The sequence below is a fragment of the Callithrix jacchus genome, chromosome 7 (assembly GCF_049354715.1).
Source record: "Callithrix jacchus isolate 240 chromosome 7, calJac240_pri, whole genome shotgun sequence".
Classification (NCBI taxonomy): Eukaryota; Metazoa; Chordata; class Mammalia; order Primates; family Cebidae; genus Callithrix; species Callithrix jacchus.
This window is the reverse complement of record NC_133508.1, coordinates 17575309-17592462: the sequence shown is the minus strand read 5'-3', so window position 1 is coordinate 17592462 and position 17154 is coordinate 17575309. Positions and strand designations below refer to the sequence as shown.

The window sequence follows — 17154 nt, the reverse complement described above, 5'->3', positions numbered from 1 at the left end:
ATGCACATGGACTTGTGTCCAGAGTGGTGGCCAGAAGTCTCTGCAGTTCATTGCCCCCTTTGTAGCTGGGGCTGTTGCTAGCGGTTCTTCTGAAGTTTCAGCATTTGTTTAAGTAAGGGCTTCCTTTCTGCCCGCCGGGGTGGTGTGCCTACTGCTGTTACTGCTGTCAGCTGCACATGGGACTCTGCTGTGTTTCATACATGTTGTAGGTATTAGTTTGTCACTCAAAGGAGAAAGGAACCTGCAATTAAGTAGATTCTCGCCACCAGGTGGTAGAGGGGCTCCAGGCTTGCTCTGGGCTGGAGATTGAATGGGAGCTCTCTCTCAGGTGAGATGCATCTTCCCTGTAAGCCTGTCTAACCATGGATTTCCTGTACCTAATACTGTAAAAGTGTATTTCTTTATTTGCAGAGAAAAATGTTAAGCAATCAGCAGTTTGCAAAAATGGGTAACCTAAAGCAGTGTTTGTAGACAGAAGCACCTACTGTGTGCTTCTCTGCCTTCCTCCCTTTCTCTGACTTGAAATTCTTTTCAGAATCCTAGCATCGGAGCCCAAGGGTCTGGAACGGCTTTGGCCTCCATGAGGTACAGGGTGCCCCCAGACACCTGTCACCTTCCTTAGTCACTTCCAAAGTCTTTGCTCCTTACCGTTTCCTAGGCTGTTTTTTTCATCTCAACATAGCATTAATTACAAGCTCCATCTTGTCTTTATTACAAGGTAGTTTGAGTGAACAAGCAAAGTACTTGACATGAATGTGCTTCCCACGTTTCCGTTTAGGTTTTGCCCTGTGCCTGCAGCTGCTTCTGGTGAGGCCCGCTTGGTAGGGCTGGACCAAGCTGGATCTGTTATGAGAAGGATCGATGGCTAGAATGATTTTTATTGTCACAGTCCCTTTCACCTTTCAATATCTGTCCACTTTTATTAAAGTTTTCTTAAAAATTGGCTTTTATGTATGCTCAAAGGGAACTGCATTAAGAGAAATAAGGGGCTTAAAGAAAGGGATAAAAGATAGTATAGAAAAACATTCCCTTAGACTTCATTGGAGAAACACACACACACACACACCTCACACTCCACACACACATACCCTGTACACACAGCGCCCCACCACACCCCACCTTATACACACATCATACCATACCATAGCACACCCGTACCCCCGATACACACCACACACACCACCACACCCCCCACACCACACCACACCACACCACACTACACTGCACTGCACACAACCCCACACACATCACACACACCACACCTCCCACATTATACCACACCACACTGCATACACCTCCACACACCACATATGACACTCCCATATACACACAACAGCACAGATAATACCATATACACACACCTTGTATACACACACACCCCACCACACCTCATACACATGCCACACATTACGACATCCACACCCCCAACACTTCACACACATACCACACACCACCACACCCCACACACACATCACACTGCAAAAGCACCCCCACACTTCACATACCACATCCCCCCACACTGCATACACCACACACCCCCACACCAGCACACTACACCATGCACACACCACACTCTCCACATACCACACAGAAGACCTGCATGTGCACACACATAACACTACACACACACACCCCACACACAATTGAGCCTTGAGCAACATGTGGGTTAAGAGAGCCACACACTGACCGCCCCCCCATGCAATCGAATGTCCACATATAACTGTTGATTCTGCAAAAACTTAGTTACTAATAGCTTACAGTTGAGCAGAAGCCTTGCCCAAAACACATATAGTTGATTGACACATATTTTGTGTGTTACATGTGTTCTATACTACACTCTTACAATAAGCTAGAGAAAAGAAAACATTACTAAGAAAGTCATAAGGAAAAGAAAGTGCATTTGCTGTTGTTGAAGTGGAAGGGGATCATCTTAAAGGTCTTCATCGTCTTCATGTTGAGTGGGCTGAGGAGGAAGAGGAGGGTTGGCCTTGCTGTCTCAGGGGTGGCAGAAACAGAAGAAAAATATCCACGTGTCATCGGGCCCAGGCAGTTCAAACCCATGTTGCTCAATGGTCAGTTGTATGATTAAAAAAAAGTTTCAGTTGTGATAAAAAATACACACAAAATGCAAAGTCTTTGTAGTATGCAGTTGAGTGGTGTTAAGTGTATTCACATTGTTGTTCAGCCCATCTCCAGAATTTTCTCATCTTGCAAACCTGCACCTGATACCCATTAAACTGTGTCTCTCCATTTCCCACTCCCTCCAGCCTCTGGCCATCACCATTCTAATTGAAGACAGTTTTGAATGTTAGCCGTTGTAGAACAAAAAAATAATTTTTCCTCCTAAAAGGAATGAATGAAATAAAGCAAAAGGCTGAAAACTGCAAAACTTATGTATATATTTTGAGATATTATCACTACATTCATAAGGAAGTTTTTCTTTACAAGAAAACTTGTAACGTGATGTTTCATGATGGTTTGAGTTTTTGTGTAAAATAGTGATTAATTTTCACCATCGGAGAAAAATGACAAATCAGCAATTTTCAAATGTTTTAAGAACATGTAAACTCTCTGACTCAAATCATTAGTCTAAATAGGACAGAATTCCTATCCTCTCACTTATATGTGGAATGTAAAAAAGTAAACCTCATAGAAACAGGGAATGAAATGGTTAGAGGCTGCAGGGAGAGGGGAATTGCGGAGATGTTAGCCAAAGGACACACAATTTTAGTTAGACAGGAGAAGCAGGTTCAAGACATGGGATGTACATCATGGTGACTGCAGGTAATAGCGATATGTGGTATACTTGAAAATTGCTAAGAAAGTGAATTTTAAGCGTTCTCACCACAAAAGACAAAAAAAAAAAAAAAAAATGACAAGCCTGTGAGGCAATGCACCTGTTAAATAGGGGTGATTTAAGCCATTCCACGATGGCTTATACATATGTCAGAAGTATCATGTTGTACACCATAAATATGTACAGTCTTTCTCAATGTAAGTATTAAATAAATGCTTTTTTTTTTAATTTAAAAAAAAAAAAAAAGGATGAGCATGGTAGCTCATGCCTGTAATCCCAGCATTCTGGGAGGCCAAGGTGGGAGGATCACTCAATCTCTGGAGTTTGAGTCCAGCCTGGGCAACATTGCAAAACCCCATCTCTGCAAAAAATACGAATATTAGTGGGGCATGGCAGTGTGCACCTGTGGTACCAGCTACTTGGGAGGCTGAGGTGGAAGGATCGCTTGAGCCCAGGGAGGTTGAGGCTGCAGTGAGCTGAGATTGTGTCACTGCCCTCCAGCCTGGGCAACAGAGGAAGGCCGTGTCTCAGAAAAATAAAGTATAAAGTGACTCGAGGATCATGGCACTCTCTTATGCTTTCAGCCTGTGAAACAGAGGTGTTCTTGATAGCCTGTATAAATGTGACTTTGGTGTCGTGATGTGGATTTTTGTCTCTTTCAACAGCATGAACAGGCTGAACACTTTGCCACGAGGCTTCGGCTCCCTGCCAGCTCTTGAGGTTCTGGATCTGACTTACAACAACTTGAATGAAAATTCTCTTCCTGGAAACTTCTTCTACCTGAGTAAGAAACTTTCAATTCTATAAATCTCCTAAACACCGTACTTTGCGTTCTAAGAGTGAAATTTATTTGCCGGGACCCAAACTCGAAGAGAAATTATTGGACAGAGATAATTTTTTCTTTAGAGACTCCTTTTGAATATTCCTTCATAGCTCAGCAGTATGTGCATTTGATATATTGTTATGTGACACCATTGGGCAGAAGTGGACTTAGTAATGTCATATTAACATTCTGAGAGAGATCATATACATAAATGAGATCAAGCCTCACATTTAGCTAAGATTTAGCTAAGAGACGACTTTCTTTTTAAATAGCATGCCAAAAAAAAGTATCCTCCCATGTTGCTATTAATTCTTTGTAGGATATTTACCTAGAATATTCTAATTATTTATAAAATATTTATTACTAAACCACAAACAATTTTAAAAGTTCAGCCTTTTAAAAAGTACTCTTATTGACCTATTTATGCAGCACACAGGCACTAAGAAATTATTGGCCACAGGTGAACGCATTTTATTGTTTTATATGCAAACAAATTTCTTGCTGAAGATGTTTTTGAAAATTAAAAAACTGAAAGATTTCTTCTGGGACCGCATGCAATATTTCAGGCAAGGTTTGCTTTGCTTAAATGAGTGTTCTGTTTCTTCGAATAGTAACTTATATGGCATTAAAAAATTCTGAGTTTTCTGAGCTGTCTCTAAAATTTTACTTTTTACCTTATGTACATTATCTATGACTTTCTCAAGTGCATGAAACCAACTGTAAAATATTTTCATGGGCGGTGGGTCAACTGTTCTTATTATGTTATATTAGCATACAGTTCTTGGGAGTCTGAGCTGCAAAGATCACTTGAGGGTAGGAGTTTAAGACCAGCCTGGGCAACATAGACCCTGTCTCTAGAAATAAAAATGAGAAAATTAGCCAGGCATAGTAGCGTGCGCCTGTAATCTTAGCTACTTGGGAGGCTGAGGTGCGAAGACTGCTCGAGGCTGGACGTTCAAAGCTGCAGTGACCCACTGCACTCCAGCCTGGGTGACAGAGTGCGACTCTGTCTCTAAAAAACAATTGATTACTGGTAAAAAAAACATACTCAGCATTTTTGGTTGAGACGCTTTAGAATTCTGGCCTTCAGTAGTTCGGAATCATAATATCAGTGTGTAATGGTGAACACACTTCTGACTGCTGATCTCTGTTTAAGTTAGGATTACTCTGTTAACTTCCTGTCGTCATTTTAGCCCCTTTGTCTTCATTTATTTTTGTCCTTAAGACTGTAAAAACAAGTGGCAATGATTAGTCAGATTATGGAATTGATGAGCCGTGGTGATAGCCTCCATCACCAGAAAGCCTTTCATTAGTTTTTAACACAGTGCTATTTACATAGGAAAAGGTCTGTTTTCACTTAGTTGTGTTCACTTGAAAGAACCTTCTTGCCGTAGGTATCCATAAAAGTGGCTCAGTAGTTTCCCTTGTTTTACTTCGAATGCACATGGAGAAATAAATGGGAATCAAAAGGAATCTACGAGAAAAAGGAACAATCTTCTCTGAAAATGTGTTGAAACTCTTTGTCCCAAAATGCAAGTGCCCGCAGTTGTTAATTGCGTCAGTCCTCTTGGATATAGATGTTTTCCTGGACACACCGGCTACACAATAAGCCAGTAAATCTAAGTGTGACCTGCCTGTTATTGTTGGGAGCCCTAGGTATGTCAAAGGCTTTTCACCAAGCCCGGGTTATTAATCAAAGCTGACTCCCTCGTATTGATCAGACCCCAAATGGCTGGGTTCCATGCCGCCCTGTTTATATATTGCTGTTTAATTTGCAGCCACCCTGCGTGCACTCTATCTAAGTGACAACGATTTTGAAATCCTGCCGCCAGATATCGGGAAGCTCACAAAGTTGCAGATAGTAAGTAATTTATCTAAATTCTTAGAAAATCAATTCACTGCTGCAGCCTTGTAGGGGTAGAATCAAGTCAATCTGAGCCAGAGTAAGGTTTGTTTTGTGGGACTAGACCACTATCCCTGCTAGTGTTTCTTGTTTATCCACCGACACTTGTAAATAAACGGGAAGGATTGCGCTTTCATGAGAGAGAGGACATGGAAGAGGATGGGAGTTTCTGTGGAGCACCTTTTAATGTGAAAATGTGTTGACCACTCCTTGTTTTCTTCTGTTTAGCTCAGCCTTAGGGATAACGACCTGATCTCGCTGCCTAAGGAAATCGGGGAGCTTACCCAGCTTAAAGAGCTCCACATTCAGGGGAACCGCCTCACCGTTCTGCCCCCAGAACTAGGTAAGGTTGCTGATGAATGAACTTAGTTCTGGGTTTCATGAATAACAGTTATCCTAATGTAGCAGTTCTGAACAGCCTCTCTCCTCTTCTTGGCAACCGCTCTCCACCTAGGTACCCAGTTCTGACCATTTGAGAACCATTTGTCATTGACCAGAGCGCAGCGGTTATAGGTTTGACCTTCCCCGATGCTGTGTTCTGCAGCTGTAGTGTCCCGTGTCTTAGAAACTGCTGATGAAAGATGACCCCGCTCAGCTCCCTGCGTGAGGTAGTGGAAAAAGCATGGGATTAGTAGTAAGAGTCTTATCCGTGCATAGCCTCATTGACTAACTGGGTAAGCTTTCCGGGTCTTGGTTGGTTATTAATAACTTTAAGCATCACTTTTACTTTTTAACCCCTTAATTTTTTACTGACCTGGAAACACTTTTACCAAATAGTTAAAGTAGTTGTTACGGCTACTTGAAGGTGTTCATACCTCTGCCGTTCGGAAATCTGCCTCTCTCCTGATCCCGTCTGTAGCAGCAATTGTTAAATACGTTCTTGCTGGGAATTCCTTGGTCCTACTCCTGGCTGTTGAATCCTAATCTTCTGCCAGGTCATTCCTGTTTCCAGAATGGATTATCCTCTGGAGGTTATTTCCCTACCAGAAATAACCTCCAAGCCAGTGATTCTGTTGCTGCTTTGTGTCACTGCAAAAGGTTCAGAAGTTCCCTTTGCTCGTGCAGACCCTCTATAGCCTCTAATTTTTTCAGGCCTTTGAATCACATTGTTTCCTCAAACTGTGGTGATTTGCTTTTCTGCTCCAAAGTACCATCATTTTTGAGAATCACATTGAGGAAGCAATTCTTTCTTTATTTTTTTTGAGATGGAATTTTGCTTTTGTTGCCCAGGCTGGAGTGCAGTGGTGCCATCTCACCCCAGGACAACCTCCACCACCTGGGTTCAAGCGGTTCTCTGCCTCAGCCTTCTGAGTAGCTGGGATTGCAGGCATTCACCACCAGGCCTGGCTAATTTTGTATTTTTAGTAGAGATGGGGTTTCTCATGTTGGTCAGGCTGGTCTCAAACTCCTGACCTCAGGTGATCTGCCCGCCTAGGCCTCCCAGAGTGCTGGGATTATAGGCTTGAGCCACCACACCCAGTGAGGAAGCAGTTCTTTAAACGAGTCTGGCAGTTTGAAGAGGCCATTTGTTAGAAATTAGAATGCAAGCACCAGAAGGGTAGGGGCATCTTTGCCTTTGTTCCCTAGGGTGCATTAGGTGCTCAGAAAACATTGACTGAATGAATGAATGAAACAAGGACCTTAGGTGGCAGGATGTTAGGAAAGTTATCAGCAGACTGATGTGGCTAATGGTTATGCATAGGAAGACGGAGATACAGAACACTCCCATCAGCACTGAGGATTCTGCTGGCAGCCATATTGGTCTAAAGGGAAGGCAGTCATGTGATTTCGTAGAACAAATGGAATGCCCCATCCCCTCTTTTCCCATTTCCCTTAGCTCTCTTGTTAGTATTAAAAGACCAGAGGATATTTAATGATTTTTTTAAGGGCTGAGGAGCAACTCAACATATCTCTTTATTGAGTTGCAAGTTAGTCAAGTGTTGCTTTGGGAGCAGTATTACAGAATCAAGAAACACTTTTTGCAAACATTTTCAAGGCAAAAAACTTCTTGTCAAAGGAGCGATCTTGCTCTGGGCACTGTGGCTCACACTTGTAATCCCAGCACTTCGGGACGCCAAAGTGGGCGGATCACTTGAGCCAGGAGTTTGAGCCCAGCCTGGTCAACATGGTGAAACCCCATCTGTACAAAAAGTACAAAAACTGAGCTAGGCATTGTGATACATTCCTGTTCCCAGCTACTCGGGAGGTTGAGATGGGAGGATCACCTGAGCCTGGGAGATCAAAGTGGCAGTGAGGTGTGGTGGTGCCACTGCACTCCAGCCTGGGTGACAGAACAAGACATTATCAAAAAGGAAAAAAATAAAAATAAAAGATCTCGCACAGTGGTTAATAACCACAGATGTTAGCATTAGTAATAGCTGGGGAGCTTCTGCAGCTTCCTCCCCAACCCACTAAATCAGGATCTCTGTGTGTGAGGTGAATCCTTGTGTAACTTGGTGTAAAACTCACTCAGTGCCTCTGACATGTGTCCTTGATGAGCATGGTTAGTAGAAACAGAAAAATAAATGTGTATTTTGATGTCATTTGATCTTGTTTCATTTTCAAGCAGTGAGGCAACATAGGATATTAAACAATTATTTTATCAGATGGTAATTTGCCACAAAAATGCCTACTTGAACCTACACATGCCTTTGTATATTTTTAAAAATCGTACTCATTTTGCTTATCTTATTTAAATACTACATGAGGTCATATTTGTTCAACCTTTCTGTTAAGCTATCCATGAACAAATCATGTATATTTTTATTCAGGTGTAGAATTGAGGGGGAAGGCTTTAAATGACTTTATTTTTGCCAGCCATGTGTAGAAAATCTTACTCTTAACATTTGCCTGGTAGCAGTTTTTCCTGATTATGGACAAGCTCTTAGTTGTAAGTAAATGATAAACCTATAGAAGTCACTGTCACAAGCTAAACTCAAGATTAAAACAATCGTACTATTTATTTTTGAATGGTGTTTTTTTAAGTTAAGATTAATCTAGTAACAGCTATTATAATAATGGGTAGTATGTAATAAGGCCTTGAATAGCAAGGCACTATAATAAGTGTTTTTCCTGCAATATCACCTATAATTATCATAAGAATTAAAAGCGGACTTTAGAGAGGTGAGGATAGGACACTGAGGGGTAGAGAGGGTTGGTTGGTGACATGTCTCTGGGGACACAGTGAGTGAGTCACAGAGGTGAGATTTGAACCTGGCAGTCCCTCCTCTGAGGGATCACCAGCTTCCTGATCACAGTGAGGTCCTCTTTCCCACCCATATGCCCGTAAGATGATTACTAGAAATGCAGTTTTCACACCCTCCGGAAATGGCAGGCAGAGGGATGTTGTGGAATGGTGAGTTTGGGTGGGCTTTGCTGGTGTGTGAGCAAGGTTTGCGTAACACTTTCCAAAATGCAGCTGGGGTGGCCTCTGCAAGACACATTGCTGTCCCATTACAAGCCAGTTGCATTTTCCCCATGTCTCTGCCCTCAGTAAATGTGCCCCACAATGGGAATGTCTTTTGTTTCTTCGTGTCCCCAATACCTGAGGTGACCATCTGGTTGCTGCTCGGGGCTGGCTGATGGGCGGTGCCAGATGCTGACGAAGCTTATGCTGCAGGTTTGCTTTTGGAGGCGTTTAAAAATGTGGATGAGGATCTCTCTCTATATATTAATTTCTTACATATCTGAATACACAAATGCTTTAGATACTTTTGTGAAATTTCCTCTCATAATAAATCCAGAGTTTATTAACTTGTAACCTTGTTGGTACTGGTATTTCAGCCAAGCAGGAGAATCCAGATGAGTTCCCATTGTCAGGTCTGAGAACATGCAGGGAAACAGCAAAATAAAGTCAGGGGCTTGGCTGGAGTTTTAATATGTGATTGTTTACTTTTCCTTTGTTGTGTGGCCTTGAATAAGTTACTTAAACTGCTATGTCAGGTTCCTAAGTAGTAAAGCACTTACTTTCATATTAGTCTATATACCTACAAAAGAGGAGATGGAAGTTGAGTCTCTCATTCATTCATTCATTTATCATTCAGGTTAAGTTCTACTTTAGGGCAGATCTTTGAGTCCAAGTAAAGTAAGATTCACTTATTCTGCAACTGTTTGTTGAGCACCTGGTATTTGCTAGAGATTATGACAAGAACACCTGTTATTGATGATATTCTAGTGGGAGAAGACAGAATAGAGAGAGAGAGAAAGAGGGAAAGACTATGAATGACAGAGAAGTGGTATTAGGAGCTCTGGGAAAATATTGAGCATGGAAGGGAGTGCCCAGCTGGGGAAGGGGTAATATGAGAAACCTTCACTCATAGGATGGTGCCCTTTATGCAGAGACTTAAAGGAAGAAGGGTGCTCTCCTCATGGAGAGAACAGTAAGTGCCAAAGTCCTGGGTGGGCTCGTGTTGAGGAAGAGCAAGGCCAGTGTAGCTGGATCAGAGTGAGTGAAGGGGAGAGAGCTGTAAGCAATGAGCTTAGATAGGAAGTGGGACTGTTCACATGGGAACTAGTAGGACATTGTCAGAACTTGGACTTTTAGTCTGTGACATGGGCACCGCCCCAGATGCTCCCATCCTAATCACCAGAATATGAAAATTCGTTACCTTATGTCACGAAAGAGACTTTGCCCGTGGGCTTTGGAGTCTTGAGATGGGGAGATTATCCTGGATTGCCCAGGTGAGCCCAGTGTAATCCTATCAGGAAGGAGGAAGGAGGGTCAGACGTAGGAGTAGAAGATGTGGTGACAGGAGCAGGAGGCTGGAGTCACTCGTGGAAGGGGCCGCAAGCTAAGAAGTGCAGGCAGCCTCCAGAAACTGGAAAGGCACACAGCTGGAATTCTAACCCGCCAACTCTGAATCCTCCAGAAGGAGTGCAGCCTTATTGGCACCTCGACTGTAGCTCCATAAAATCCAGTTTGTGATGGCTGGATGAACCTGGAGAACATCATTCTCAGCAAACTGCCACAAGAACAGAAAATCAAGTACCACATGTTCTCACTCATAGGCGGGTGATGAACAATGAGAACACGTGGACACAGGGAGGGGAGCACTACACACTGGGGTCTATTGAGGGGAAAAGGGGAGGGACAGCGGGGGGTGGGTAAGTTAGGGAGAGACAGCATGGGGAGAAATGCCAGATATGGGTGAAGGGGAGGAAGGCAGCAAATCACACAGCCACGTGTGTACCTATGCAACTATCTTGCATGTTCTTCACATGTACCCCAAAACCTAAAATGCAGTAAAAAAAATCCAGTTCGTGGACTTGTGCACTCTAGAACAGTGAGAGACTAGATTTCTGTCGTTTTTAGCCACTGCTTGTGGTCATTGGTTCGAGTAGCAAAAGGAAACTGATAGAAATGGGAAAGACACTGAAGGGTTTTGAGCCAAGGCATAGCATGAACTGACTTTCTTATTTAGACAGAGTCTCACGTGATCACCTAGGCTGGAGTGCAGTGGTGCAATCATAGCTCACTGCAGCTTCCATCTCCCAGGCTCAAGCAATCCTCCTGCCTCCTGAAGCACTGGGATTACAGGCATGAGCCCCTGATTCTTTGGCTGCTGTGTTGAAAAGAGACTGGAGGACAGAGGGCAAGGTGGAAGTGGAGTCCGAGAGAGAGGAGACTATCGTAGCAGTTCTGGTGGAAGTAGATACTGGCTTCATCCAAATAGTAGCAGTAGCGGTACAAGTAACAGTCTGATACCAGATCTGTTTCAAAGGCCTAACTAACAGGAATTGGTGACAGTTTAGATGAGGGTTGAGAGAGTTAAGGTTAACTCTGAGGTTTTGGTCTAAGCAACTGGAAGGCTGGGGAAAGATTATAGCAAGAGTAGGAGAGGGATTGAGGAGAGGAGGTTGTCCTGAGCTGAGTTTCAGGTTTCTTAAGTTTCAGGTGCCTTTGGGGTATCTCATTGAAAAGGCAATGGGGTATAAGAATCTGCAGTCCAGAAGAGATATCTAGGCTGCATGTGTAATTTGGGGCATTATCAGCGTACATCTAAGGGTATTAATCAGATGAGATCCCTTGCATGTGACTGCAGACAGTGAAAGATTGAGCCGTGAAGCCCTGCGGTTCCTGAACACTGAAGGCGGAAGGATCCAGGATGTTTACAGGTCAGCTGACTCCCAGGCAGACATCTGTGGCCAGTCAGGGACTGAGGCCACCTTGGTTGGCACCACAATGGCTCCCCGTTGCTGGAGCTGCGTGGTGTGTTTTTGCTTCATAGGAAAAAGGGGTTCTCTTATGAGGCAGATGGGGGTTACTTCCTTTTCCGTGACATCTGCAGTTAACTCTGCCAGGGCAGGACAGTGGAATGCATATAACTGAAGTATCCTCGGAGCTGCCTGAATGCAGAAGGCTCCTTTTGGCCAGAATTTTCAGCCAGCATCCAGTCTCTTGAAAAGCAGCCAGCCATGTGACTAACTGAACTTTCACCCTTTTTAGTTGCTTTGTATATTATTTCCTGGAAGAATTAATTGAGAGGATAAAAGACCTGCATTGGTAGTGAAGTAAGGAAATTCAGTATATACCTTGACCAGTCCTCAGAATAGGCCAACAGCCCCAGAAACAAAAACAAAAAGGTGATTTAGGAGCTGGTGGCATCGCCTGAGGTTTGCCAGCAGTTTCCTTTCTTTTCTTTCTTTCTTTTTTTTAAATTAAACTTTAAGTTCTGGGGTGCATGTGCAGATCATGCAGGTTTGTTACATAGATAGGTATACACATGCCATGGCGGTTTGCTGCATCCATCCCCCATCTACATTAGGTATTTCTCCCAATGCTATCCCTCCACAATCCCCCCACCTCCTGCTATCTCTCCCCTAGTCCTCCACCCACTGACAGGCCCTGGTGTGTGATGTTCCCCTCCCCATATCCATGTGTTCTCATTGTTCAACACTCAATTATGAGTAAGAACATGTGGTATTTGGTTTTCTATTGTGTCAGTTTGTTGAGAATGATGGTTTGCAGCTTCATCCATGTTCCTGCAAAAGACATGAACTCATCGTTTTTCATGGCTGCATAATATTCCATAGTGTATATATATTCCATTTTTTTTATACAGTCTATGATTGCTGGGCATTTGGGTTGGTTCCAAGTCTTTGGTATCGTGCACAGTGTCACAGTAAACATACGTGTGCATGTGCCTTTTTTTTTTGTTTTTTTTTTGAGATGGAGTTTCGCTCTTGTTACCCAGGCTGGAGTGCAATGGCATGATCTTGGCTCACCGCAACCTCCGCCTCCTGGGTTCAAGCAATTCTCTTGCCTCAGCCTCCCGAGTAGCTGGGATTACAGACACGCGCCACCATGCCCAGCTAATTTTTGTATTTTTAGTAGAGACAGGGTTTCACCTTGTTGACCAGGATGGTCTCAATCTCCTGACCTCATGATCCACCCGCCTTGGCCTCCCAAAGTGCTGGGATTACATGCGCCCAGCCGTTTTAATAGAGGCCTTTTTAATAGAATGATTTAATAGAATAGATTTCTAGTTCTAGATCCGTGAGGAATCACCAAAGCGTCTTCCACAGTGGTTGAACTAAATCTATACTCCCACCAACAATGCAAAAGCATTCCTATTTCTCCACATCCTCTCCAGCATCTATTGTCTCCTGATTTTGTAATGATCGCCATTCTAACTGGCATGAGACGGTATCTCACTGTGGTTTTGATTTGCATTTCTCTAATGACCAGTGATGATGAGTTTTTTTTCATGTTTGTTGGCTGCATAAATAACTTCTTTTGAGAAGTATCTGTTCATATCCTTTGCCCACTTTTGTTGTTTTTTTTTTTTTCTTGTAGATTTGTTTAAGTTCTTTGTAGATTCTAGGTATTAGCCCTTTGTCAGATGGGTAGGTTGCAAACATTTTTTCCCATTTTTGGTTGCCAGTTCAGTCTAATGATAGTTTGTTTTTGCCAGCAGTTTTCTAACCCAGCTCTGCATTTTCTCACCCGCCAATGAGACCATTGTCATGTGAGCTGAAGATCTGGATTCTGTGTTTCCTGTAATTCTCTTTCCTAAGCATTCCATGGTTTCAGCTGCTTGTTCTGAATTGGAGTCGTTTCTGGTTTCTTGGCTTGTAGGTAATAATGGGACCTCTTCTTCTGCATTTGTCACTCAAATAAATTTGTTTTTGGAGAAGAGAAGAAAACAAGATTGTGTTTTGTTGCATGCCAAGCATTGTTTTGTTTTGTTATTGTTTTGATTTGTTAACAAAATGAAGTTATCAAAACGTTATGTGTACCAATCCAAGCAGCCTGTGGGCTGTGTGTCTGCAATGCTGCACACACCTGGGGCTAGCAAGCCTAGTGCCCCACAATAGGTGCCGACAATTGATAGCATTTTTTTTACTACAGTAACTATGAGAAGCATAGTATTTTCTAGCATACTTGTGAAGAGTGGAAATGAATATTAATCCACTTCAGAGAGTAAAGGATGTTATGAATTGAGAATTTCCTCCCAGTTACGTTTTCCAGAGTGAACAGAATTAATAATGAATGGTTGTACAGTCCAGAATCTCTGTTGCTGTATCTCTTAATCCTTTTCCTGTGGATGTTGAGCAGCTAAAGAAAAATAACTTTGTTTACTGAGGCAGGCTTGAAGGAAATCCAGTATTCTTTGTTTGGTCAATTAAGGCCCTGATTATCAGTGTCTCATTTATTTTCTATTCTGTTATTGTCACTCTGTCAACTGGTTCACAGTTATTTTATCCAAAGGGTTAAAACATTTTAAAAATGTAAACAGTAGAGGATCAAGGTTAAGTGGTGTACTCATCACTAGGCTTGGATTCAAACTTGAATCCCCCATTGCCTTGTTCTGTGACCTTCAGATATTGATATGGTTTGGCTCTATGTCCCCACCCAAATCTCATCTTGTAGCCCTGATAATTCCCACGTGTTGTGGGAGGGACCCGGTGGGAGATGATTGAATCATGGGAGTGGGTCTTTCCCACACTGTTCTTGTGATAGTGAATGGGTCCCATGAGATCTGATGGTTTTAAAAATGGGGTCTTCCTGAACAAGCTCTCTCTCTCTTTGCCTGCTGCCATCCATATAAGATGTGACTTTACTTCTCCTTGCCTTCCACCATGATTGTGAGGCCTCCCCAGCTATGTGGAATTGTGAGTCCATTAAATCTCTTTTGTAAATTGCCCAGTCTCAGGTATGTCTTCATCAGCAGCATGAAAATGGACTAATACAGATATGTTATTTTACCTTCCTTCTGTGCCTCATGTAAAATTAGGGTAATAACAGCCCTCACCTCATGGTGTCTTTGTGAGGATTAACAGGATAATCTGCTTAAAGAATTTAGCCTTGATTCAGGAATGAGTACAGCTGCTCAGTGAATGTTAGGTAGATGAACACACACAGGCACATGCACATATGTGCACAGTAGATTTTTTTGCTATTAAACTTTGACTATTTAGAGGCCAGCTTTCTGAAACCTGGGCTCTTCTGAAATAGTGTAAGCAGAGAGGTCACCCCAGCCCCATCCTTTTGACAGGGAAGAGGCAGTTAGTTACCGAGTGCCTAGTGAGAAAGAAACAGCAGAGTGGATCCAGAGCCAAAGTCTCACCTCGCACAGTGGGATTGGTCAGTGTATCCTGTGGATAAAAGAAAGGCTTGGAATTATCCTCCTGTGTGAAAATTGCGGCACATAGGAAGGGTCAGAAGAGAAAAGCAAAGGAAAAGAAGGGACAAGAGGGAGGAGCTCAGATGAAGGGCTTCTGCATGGCCAGTACTCAGGGTGGACAAAAGACATAGCAAGAAGAGTATGGCTCGGTCCACCCATCCTAATAATGTAATAACAAGTGATCTTTCAAGTCTGTGCCTTTCTTGTGAGTTTTATATTGAGGCTGGGAGCAGTGGTGGTTCTTCTACCTAAAAAGCTCTGTGATTGGCTTTTTGATTGGACCATAGGTGGTTCAATTCACTCATTTGCCTATTAGTTCACTTCTTTCTTTTTGACATCCTTTGTGTGATAATTAACTTGTTCCTAGTAAGAGCTGGATACTTGGCTGGACGTAGTGGCTTATGCCTGTAATCCCAACACTTTGAGAGGCTGAGGTGGGTGGTTCACAAGGTCATGAGTTTGAGACCAGCCTGGCCAATGTAGTGAAACCCCATCTCTACTAAAAATACAAAAATAGCCAGGTGTGGTGGCACATGCCTATAGTCCCAGCTACCCGGGAGACTGAGGCAGGAGAATTGCTTCAACATGGGAGGTGGAGGTTGCAGTGAGCCAAGGCCATGCCATTGCACTCCAGCCTAGGTGACAAAGTGAGACTCTGTCTCAAAAAAAAAAAAAAAGAAAGAAAGAAAAAAAGAGTTGGATACTTTATAGCAGTTGCACTGATTAGACTCACTTCTTTATCCATGTTAGTTCTTAAACTGCCACTCTGCAAGTGACAACATTATTTTCTAATTGTTTAATTTCTCACTGTCTTAGTTTACCTTTAGTGACGGTGCTTATTTCATTGGGGATTTTTTTCTGCTCCAGAATTCATGATAATAACCACTGTTCTGAACCGATGGCTTCATTTTTTAAATCAGTTGTGTGCCTACACTATAATGCTTTTGTCACTTGCCTACATATTAGTAATTTATTTCCTGTTTAAAATACACTATGTAAATCCATCTTTCTAAATCTTTATTATATTATTATAAATTAAAAGCATTATAGAAAAGGAAGTCTCTTCTGGAGTTGGGCAAAGTAGTTTAGCTATTATTTGAAATCTCTCTTTTTTTTGGAAGACAGAGTCTTGCTCTGTGCCACCCAGACTGGCTTGCAGTGGCATGATCATGGCTCACTAGGGCCTTGACCTTCTTGGTCCAAGTGATCCCTGCACCTCAGCCTTGCAATTAGCTGGGACCACAGGCATGCATCACCACGCCTGGCTAATTTTTCAGTGTTTTGTAGAGATGGAGTCTCTCTATGTTGCCCAGGCTGGTCTGGAACCCCTAAGTTCAGGCAGACCTTCTGCCTTGGCCTCCCAAAATGTTGGGATTACAGGAATGGACCACCCATCTGGCTAAATCTTTTAACTTTCTTTGAGAAAAGATGTAATGTAGTTATTAACTATGTCTAGAATAAGCAGACTCCAAGTACAAAATAAGAAAGTTAATTTTTTTTAGACTGGCTTTTCAATTCGGGGTGATTACCTGTCCTAACTCAAGGCAGCTTTGTATTGTTCTCAGAATTGGTTTTCTCTCCCTAAATCCTGTTATTATGAAAAGAAGATCTAGCTTACTAGATAGGGCAGTTAAGTGATAAGGACGTTCTTTATGGAATTATAAACTGTACCACATATATATATATATGATTGAATTTGTTAATTGATAACATTTTTTCAGATTAGTTTTAAGCTAGATAGAATTACATATCTTAGTTTTTATGCAGAATATCGTAATTTGCAGAATAGTTTAATGCACTTAATCTCAGTTCTATGATGTAGACAGGGAGAGCTCTCTGGCCTCTTTTTGAAGATTATGGAACCAAGGGGGTCGTGACTTGCCTGAAGCCGCATTATTGACATGGCTTATTATGGACAGAATCCAGTTTTTAGTTCAGATCTTTCTAATTCAAAAGTAAGTATTCCTCCCAATAGTATACCCATCAATATGTCAAAACTGAGCCA

General features: G+C 42.5%; 1 protein-coding gene across 2 annotated transcripts in view; it reads left to right on the top strand.

Moving 5' to 3' along the window:
• The window catches only part of RSU1 (Ras suppressor protein 1), a 236593-nt gene that overhangs the window by 57973 nt on the left and 161466 nt on the right, over positions 1-17154 (top strand). For both annotated transcript variants that reach the window (XM_008999989.5, XM_002750065.6), the window contains 3 exons: positions 3463-3581; positions 5399-5481; positions 5752-5866. In XM_008999989.5, coding sequence (XP_008998237.1) covers positions 3463-3581; positions 5399-5481; positions 5752-5866 — 317 coding nt within the window. The remainder of the gene's footprint in view (positions 1-3462; positions 3582-5398; positions 5482-5751; positions 5867-17154) is intronic.